A 9247-nucleotide genomic window follows, 5' to 3' on the forward strand; every position below is an offset into this window, starting at 1 on the left:
AGTCCACTCCCTCTCATCTTCACAATGACCATATTCCTCCCTGCCTCCTGTCCTGCTTCTGCCACCCCGAGCCACCTCTCCACCAAAGGTCTGAATTAAGCCTGTTTGCTAAGGGGAACAATGACAAGCCAAGGAGGATGATTTTGAGCTCAGTTGTAGCCTCAAACCAACTATGGATCAGGTGCCCCTCAAGGACCTGGGTCCTACAGGCCTTCAAGCAGAAACAGGTGGGAAATGGGGTGGGAAGGGGCTCAAATCTCTCTGTGCTGGGCTGCCTCTAGGCTCCTTCTTCCTCTGTGATTCTACTCCCTGGCAGTTCAGGAAGACAGGGTAAAGTGGGTCATCCCATCATGAGACTGCTCCCTCATCCCCATCAGCTTCCCTGAAAGTGAAAATCCCTCCAGAAGAATGCAGACTGTGATAGATTCCCACTGGCCCAGAGGGACCAGGAACATATCAGTAAGCCTGTCTTTCTCCCAGGTTGCTCAGGGCTTGGATGGCTGACTCAGGTGACATTTTCCTGATTGTAGTATCTTAGCAACTATTGTCATGGAACGCTTGTTGGAAACTCCCCGGGGAGGGGAAAAAATTTGGAAGTGTATGACTTGGGGCTTAAAAGCAAGCAAGCAAAAACCTCGGTGAGCCTATTGTAAAGGATGCTTATGGAACTAGAGTCTGGATTGAGGTTATGTAACCAGTTATAAAGCTATATATATCTCACTGTGCCAACTAGTTTGCTCTGATTATCATTGTTGTTGTTTTAGGTGAGACGTGTGCTGTACCAAATGATGATACCTTGGTTGGAAAAGCTGATGAGAAAGTCAGTGAACACCATTCCCTGCAAGCAGGTACAGAAACAAAGCATCCTGTTTTAAAATTCAGAAATCAGATGGCTAAAAGTCATAATTGGTAGGTGGGTAACTTTCCTTTCTCTTCTTTTGGTAGAATCCATGATCACGTCCATTGGAAACCCAACACAAGTTTTGAAAGTTAAAGAGACGTTTGGGACTTGGATAAGAGAGTCTGCTAACAAGAGTGATGAACGGATCTGGGTTACTGAACATTTTTCAGGTGCTTTCACTTGGCGGATGATCCATATCTGTGTTGTAATTGTACCTTTCATCAGTTGCCCCCTTTCAGGCTTATCCTATTTCTGTGTCTGAAGTCCCTGCTAATTGGTGTAACAGACTTGCTCTTTATTTTAGAAAGCCCAAATGAGTAGGCAGAATACTTTTCTCAGTTGAGCACACTGGTGACAAGACTTGCAGTTCAGGTCACAGGGGCATGACCAGGGAACCCTCAGTGTAGCTTATTCCAATTTTCAGCAAAGTGTCCAGAAGGAAACAAATAGCATTATGACTTATGGGTTTATAAACCCCAAAAACCGTAATGTGGAAGAAATGTCGGAGACAAATTCTTCTGCATGGTCTATCTTTCTTTAAGGAGAGTACTTTTGGCCACTTTTCTAAGATATCCGTGGGCAGAGAGCCCAGGGGAGAGGGTGAAGTGTCATCTTGCAGGTCTGCTGCATCTGAGCATGACCCTGGTCACACTGCCTCAAAGGAATGTGGTCTGGAATTGCCAGTGGTAGTAGCAGTGGCCCCATGACAGAAGAGGCCTGGCCATACCTACTAGTCAGAGCAATAGCTGAGATACGCTGCTTCATTTCATCAAGGCTCACACGTCAGCTGGCAGTGACTGCCTGGATGACCAGCTGAGAAGGATTCTGTGGCTCAAAAGGAAAGAACAAGGTCATGAGTCAGCATGGCCACTGTGGAGTGCAAGAGGCAGACGGTGACTGCACGGTGCTCTTCCCGATACAGGCCTATGTCAGCCTGATAGAAAATGTTATAAAATCGTAGGGGAGAGGGTGATGCCATTTTCCTGGGAGGATCAAAGCCAACTCTGTGGTTACTATGTTGAAAAGATGGTTCAGAAAAAGAAACAAAACTGAGTTATTTGTAGTGAGGTGGCAGGAGCTAGAGTCTGTCATACAGAGTGAAGTAAGTCAGAAAGAGAAAAACGAATACCGTACGCTAACGCATATATATGGAATCTAAAAAAAAAATGGTTCTGAAGAACCTAGGGGCAGGACAGGAATAAAGACGCAGACGTAGAGAATGGACTTGAGGACACGGAGAGGGGGAAGGATAAGCTGGGATGAAGTGAGAGTGGCATTGACATATATACACTACCAAATGTAAAATAGCTAGCTAGTGGGAAGCAGCCGCATAGCACAGGGAGATCAGCTCGGTGCTTTGTGACCACCTAGAGGGGTGGGATAGGGAGGGTGGGAGGGAGACACAAGAGGAGGGGGATATGGGGATATACGTATGCATATAGCTGATTCACTTCGTTATACAGCAGAAACCAACACACCACTGTAAAGCAATTATACTCCAGTAAAGACGTTAAAAAAAAAAAACTAAAAAAAAACGATGGTTTGGGAATCCATAGAAGAGAATTGGCCTTTGAGTTTGAGAGCCTGAGACTCTTGAAAGTGGACAAGCACCCTTACAGGACATCTCACTCTCACCTTCCATCCTTTTAACTTCCTCCCCCGACTCACTGCCAAGCTGTGATTGCCTTTCGCTGGCTTCTCTCCTGCAGGCCTCAGGGTGAAGGAATTCCAGGACCAGCCCTCACTGCTGAACGGCAGTTACACGCTCATCCACCTCCCGCACTATTTCCATGGCTGTGGGCACACCGTTCACAACAACTCTCTCTACTACCACAAAGGAGGCTCCAACACCATAGTGAGGTGAGTCCCCTGGGACCCCTGGCACCCTCCTCTCTGCCCCACAGCCCATCCTTCAACGACTTAGGGGAAGGGACTGTGGTTCCATCATCTTTATGTCCCCAGGGGTGACACACAGCCAGAGATCAGTGAGGGTTTGCTGACCAAATGAACCACAGGACACGATGAGTGAGCCCCATATCTGCATTTATTGCTGGTCTGGACACCAAGAGTAAGGTCAGGGCCAGAGAGAAGGAGGCCTGGAGTGATAACAGCAGGAGCTTTCTCATCCTTTGGGAAAGGAAGCAGTGGAACCCTGAGCTCCCTCTAGCAGGAAGGTATCATACCCTGAAATCAGTTTTGCTCTGAAAAATGTTGGGTATGAAGAATTTCATGTCACGGCTGAGATCACCGAGGACTAGAGACTGCAAGGCAAAGTCAGGGTTCCCGCCTTCAGATCGCTCTGTCATCCTGACGGAGCCCTCGCCAGGCCACCTCCCCTGCTCCCTCCGCTTTCCCACGGGGAGGGGAGGTGGCCACACGGGTAGTCGGTGCCCAGGGCAGCAGCCCAAGCTTCCTGGCTTCACACAAGAATTGCTGAAAGTTGTCTGCATGGCTCCGGAAGAAATTGAGTTCTGGGCTTTAGAGGCAGAAGCGGGTCATCTTGGGCAAATCAAGAGAGCAGTGAACTCAAGTTCCAACTCTCCTGCCTACTTACTCGTGGCCTCAGGGGAGAGACTCCGCCTCCTATGATCTCCATGTCCTCATTAAAAATGCAAAGGCGGACCAGAGCCTCTGCAGCCCTCCACTCTGAAATGACAATTCCAGTGTTACGAAAGCCATGGTCCTCGTCATTCCAAACAAGAGACAAGGATCTTGAGGGAGGACTGGGTCCCTTCTCTCTCTCCCTCTGTGAGATCCAGCTTCAGCAACCTTGTTGGTGCTGCAGAGCTAGGCTAGGATCGGGGTAGGTCTCCTAGTACATCGTGCAGTTAAACCAGCCACATTAGACACACGTGTCAGCCGTGGCTGCAAGCATCCCCTCCTGTGCCTCTTACCCCCCTCTACTGGGCTTCTGCACTACCTCGTCATCTGGACAGCATCTTGCGCTAACAGAACAAGATAACTGACCCTCCTCCCGTTGAGAGGCCCTCTCTCCCCAGACACACTCCTTTCTGTGACATTTGTTTTCATTCAATCCTGTGGCTCCCGGGGACCGCTGTTACATGGGGTGGTAGGAGGGGAGCTCTGGGGTAAATGAGCCCAAAGGAGGACTGGCCACCCAAAGAAAGAGTCTTCTAATGACACTAAGTTTGCGTGAGGCACTGGTTAGGAGACCTATGCTGGGGCCCTGCTCCAGTGCCAGGCCACAGACTGGGAGGAGAAGGAGAGGCAGACTGGAATTAGACGCTTTTTTTGCTGGGAGAGGCAAGCCTCATCAAGGAATGCAGTTGTAGGTGCCAGTACTAGTCAGGAACCCAATGGCAGTCCTGAATCCCGGGCATTCAGAGGAAGGAGAACCCCGAGAGCTGAGATGGGCAAGCAGGGCCTTCTCAAGCCCTCACTCTTGTTTCTTTTCAAGCTTACTTCAGGGTTTCTTGATTGGTTTCAAGGTCCCTATGTTCCAGTGCATACCCGCAGCTTCACACCCTTCACAGTTCTTCTGCTGCTCAATGGCTCCCTCTAGTGTTTTTTCTTTTCCTTTATAAAGCCTAAAGTTCCTGAATTTTCATTCCTGCAGTTGAATCATAATCCACTTTTGATATGATCTAGATGTGGAGTCTGCCAAATCAGACGGTCTCTGGGAGCTGAGGGGCATGGGCTTTCATGCCGTCACTTCATTGATCCAGTCACTTACCAGACAAGAAAAATGACGTCACAGCCATGACTTTGCTGCTTTGCTTCTCAGTTGGTGACTTCCTTCGTTGAGCCTCCTGTGAAACTTTTGTCTTAAAACTCCAGCATGGAGTAGACGAAGAACCCCCAAACTTGGAGTCAAAAGCCTGAGTTTAAACTCTGGCTCTGATACTTACCTGTGTTCCTGGACCAGTCACTTCTCCTTTTCTCATTAGTAAAATGAAACGACTGGACTAGATTATCTTTTAAGGCCCCTTGCAACTTTGAGAGGGCATTTCAGGAGGTCAGCAAACACCTGAGGATTCAGGAGGTTAAGGAATTTTATCGGGGTCACATGGCTAGTAGGTGGACACTGAGATGTAGTCACCATCCTCTACATCCTTGCTGCTCACAGCACTGCAGATGGAACAGTAGAATGAGCACAACCTGGGAACTTACTAGAAATGCAGTATCTCAGGCCCCACCCCAGTTTAATGGAGGAGCCTAAAAAACCACTCTTGTCCACAAAAATGGTGGCTCATATCTACTTTTTTATACATTTCAGATTTGAATTTGGCAAAGAGACATCCCAAACTCTGAAGCTTGAAAATGCCTTGTATTTTGATCGAAAATACCTCTTTGCAAATTCCAAGACGTACTTCAATTTAGCTGTAGATGAAAAGGGCCTTTGGATTATCTATGCTTCCAGTGTGGATGGCTCGAGCATCCTTGTCGCACAGCTGGACGAGAGGACCTTCTCTGTGGTGCAGCACATCAACACCACGTACCCCAAATCCAAGGCTGGCAACGCCTTCATTGCCCGAGGGATCCTCTATGTCACGGACACCAAAGATATGAGGATAACATTTGCCTTTGATTTGTTAGGAGGGAAACAGATCAATGCAAACTTCGATTTAAGAACTTCCCCATCTGTTCTTGCCATGTTATCATACAATATGAGAGACCAGAATTTATATTCTTGGGAAGATGGCCATTTAATGCTTTATCCTGTACAGTTTTTGTCAGCTACATTAAACCAGTGATGGTATGCATTCTATTCCCCTCAGTAAATTTCAGCTGTTCTCTGGTACCATGCATATCCCAATAGAAAACTTGTCTTTAAGGGTGGTCAGGTACTTAGCTGTCATAATCACATGACATGGGTATTTATATGGTTGGTGACCCACTTTTAATTCAGATTCTGTAGGAGAAAATAACAGATTGGAACTCAAAAATGGCTGATATTTGGTGATTCCTTTACAAACTAGCTGGGCAAGTTACCTCTCCCTCTTTAGGTTTTGTTTTCCCCACTGGTAATTTGAAAGGGCTGGCTAAGATGATAGGTAAGATTTCCTCAAGTTGTAGGGAATTCTGTGATTCTTAGTTGTTTCCGCTCTCACAACTTTTACATATTTGGTTTTGTTTTTTTGGTTTTTAGCTACATGCTGAGCAATTTTACCTCTGAGTTGATCAGCCTGATTGCTTGAGCAACAAATTCCTTAGTGATGACTTGGTGCCTTGGAAGCTGCACTGACCCCTTAAGGCTGCTGAGGTACCTTATTACCCCTAATGTATTACCTTTCTCTGCATCTGCACCTGCTGCCAGAGCACCAGAGTGGCCATTATCCTCAGCTCCTGATTACCACTCCAAGATTAGCAAAAGCCAGGAACAGCTACCTGCTCATGTTTCCTAATGAAACAGAAACAGGCCCTTCCAGGTTCCTATCAATTTTTGATCATGCTGATACGCAGGTTGGGTCATAAACATTGAATCCTCAGGTCTTGCAGGGTTCTTCTGCCACAGATATGGATCTGCTATCAGAGTAAATTCTGTGCTAGTGGGCATTACTCTGGCGAGAACCTTGGGAAGCACTTTGCAGTTTTCAGAAGAGAGGCACCATTCGTGGTTATTATCTAGAAGAGGGATGAGCAAACTATGACCCTCAGGCCAAAGCCAGCCCATCGTCTGTTTTTGTAAACAAAGTTTTATTCCACACGGTCACAGGCATTTGGTTATGTATTATAGTATATGACTACTTTTCCTCGACACTGGCAGAGCTGAATCACTGCAAGAAAGTTGAGTAACAGCCCAAAAAACCTAAAACATTTACTCTCTGGCCCTTTACAGCAGAAGTTTGCCAACCCCTGATCTAGAATATAAAGTGAGCCTGATTCTTGAAAGGGCTTATTCACCTGAGCCTGTTTGTTATATTTTGTTTTGTTCCAGATGAAAAAGTGGTCATTTATATGGCTTGAGTTTTTGGTAAAGAAGAAGGGTGAGAACAGCATAAAATTAAGTGGCCCTCCCAAAAAGTAGTTAATGAACTGTTCTTAACCTAATATAATTTTAAAGAATGTGATCTGGTTCCTTCGGATGCAAGGAGAAAATATAATTTAACCTGCTCCTAAATGCCCTTAGATACGCATATTTTCTGCCAATTCAGTTCTTCGAACATCCTTCAGCCCAGCACTGAGGCCCAGGCAGCGCCACTGAGAGTCGAAAGGAATCTGGAAAGTTTCTGCGGTCCTGCAGCCAGGAAAGAGACCTAGGGAAATACTTATGTAAAGATTTTTCAGCAACTTGCCCTCACTGAGTACATGAATGTATTGGGGGGAGAGCTTCTGAAACTTTTTCACTGGAGCCAAATCGATTCTCAGTGGCCCTGAGTCCTGGTTTTATACCTTATTAATAGAAGCATTTTAAAACTTAGGGAATGTACAGATTTAAATATTTAAATCTCCCCACACCCTGCATAAACCTAGGCAGCTATTAGGGAATTTATTATTGTTGTGTTCTCAAAATAATGGGTATTTGAAACTTTTTTCCTCACTTTTTAATTAGATTGGTTGTGCCATGTCATCACAGCTTTTAAAAAATACTCTCTTCAGATTCATGTTTTATAACAAAGTAAAATAGAGTTTCATGTTCAGGATCAATGTGTTTAATATATACTAGTCTTCTTTTAAACTATTTAAAAATATGCATTGCTGTTTCTGGACATAGGGGACCTGAATATGTATATAATTTCATAGTGATAGTTGTAATAGTAATATATACAATACTAATTGTATATACAGTAGCAGCCAAAAGAGGTTACTTATTGAGTTAGCACATATTTCTTTTAGAAAAAAAGTTTTAGAAACCCTAGTCTTTATATTTGAACTATCTTAGCACCCTTAATTTTTGGTAAGGAATCATATACTCACTCACTCACATATACTCACATATAGCGAAGTTTATACTGGGATTTCTCTCTCTCTCTCTCTCTCTCTTTTTTTTTGCTACGGCAGAGTAATATAAGGACAACTGAGTTTGACCAACAAACAAAAATGAGTAATTTCATAATAAGGGTGACAAGTTTGTCTTTACAGAGTGAAAAGAATTCAGATTTTACTAATTCTTTCCTGCAAACAGTGTTTGATTTAAAAAAAATAAAAGAGAGAAAGGTTTGAGCTCACTGCTAAAATAGAATGTACCACCTAATGTTTTTAAGTCAAGATATCATTTTAGCAGTTTACATTGTCACTTATAACCAAAGTTACTTTTAAAGCACTTTCCAAATGTTTGCACTTCTGATGTCAGAATCAAACCAGATAATTCTCTAATTCTTCTTTAATCTAAAGCAGATAGCTTCCCACCAGGAAGTAAATAAAACCACCCCTCCCAACCTCAAATGTGGGTGAACCTTATTTCAAAGCGTTTTCTTGCAAACTGATAATGTGTCCTATTGAAGCCATGTGGTGGTTATGGGCTCAACGTATCACTAAGCACAGGTGTTACGACAAAGAGTCCTGGGGGAAAAGTTTTAAAATGAGGAATTCTGATCTTAGGTACCTTCACAGTCTCTTACCTTCCAAGTTTGCAAGATAAAAAAGTCAAACGAGACACCAAAATGCTTGAAGAACCAGGTGTCATTTTATAGCTGCGCAGACTACACTTTGGCTGTGACTGGCTGTTCACAAACCAGATGAAGGAGAAGTTCGTGATCAGGCTTTTCAGTCTTTATGAAGCTGCTGTGACCTGGTGTACCACACTGCATTCAAAGCCATAATATCCAGTCTGTAACGACAGATTCTGAACTATTCTGAACAACAAATGAATCATGGTGAATGTCTCGTTTTTGGTTGGAATTTATTTAACTTTAATCTAATTAGTCAATAAAAATAATCATTGCTGAACACAATCACGTGTTGAAACAAGTGTAGTGTTATCTTTACCTCTTATTAATTTACATGTAACATTTAAAAGAAATAACAACCAAAAACCAATATTGTGGTAGAGTTATATTTGTTGCTCCTCTGTTCAAACTCTCACAGTTTGCTAGCTCTTTTGAATATTGAAAAAAATCATTGATATGGACTATGTTTTCTCTATAGGAAAACATGAAAAAGGTACAACTAGTTACTAAAACTAGATACTTACAGACATAAATGCAATGAGTATTTGCTAACTTATTGGCTTAGGTGAGGCAACTACAAAGGACATGACTTTTTAGGCTAAAAATAAAGAAGAAGAAATTTTTTAAATTGGATTTGTGTGAATTTGGGCAAGTCTCTCAATCCCTCAGAGCCTCTGTTTCATATGTAAAATGTGGATAATAGTACTATGTACCTCCTTTGATTTTTCTATGTGAAATGAGAAACGCTCTAAAAATTATATGATTCTTAATAAAT

At 43.6% G+C, this 9247-nt stretch overlaps 1 protein-coding gene across 6 annotated transcripts in view; it reads left to right on the forward strand.

Moving 5' to 3' along the window:
* Nucleotides 1-8757, forward strand: part of GLDN (gliomedin) — a 67462-nt gene extending 58705 nt beyond the window's left edge. For 3 of the 6 annotated variants that reach the window (XM_073801000.1, XM_033851673.2, XM_019931669.3), the window contains 4 exons: nucleotides 765-848; nucleotides 946-1071; nucleotides 2611-2761; nucleotides 5139-8757. In XM_073801000.1, the coding sequence (XP_073657101.1) occupies nucleotides 765-848; nucleotides 946-1071; nucleotides 2611-2761; nucleotides 5139-5616 (839 nt within the window). In that variant the 3' untranslated portion in view covers nucleotides 5617-8757. Of the gene's footprint in view, nucleotides 1-764; nucleotides 849-945; nucleotides 1072-2610; nucleotides 2762-4510; nucleotides 5115-5138 lie in introns of those variants that run through there. The other 3 variants (XR_012330106.1, XM_073800999.1, XM_073801001.1) reach the window with 3 other exon arrangements.
* Nucleotides 8758-9247: the final 490 nt, after the last annotated feature.

The sequence above is a fragment of the Tursiops truncatus genome, chromosome 2 (genome assembly GCF_011762595.2).
Source record: "Tursiops truncatus isolate mTurTru1 chromosome 2, mTurTru1.mat.Y, whole genome shotgun sequence".
Taxonomy (NCBI): domain Eukaryota; kingdom Metazoa; phylum Chordata; class Mammalia; order Artiodactyla; family Delphinidae; genus Tursiops; species Tursiops truncatus.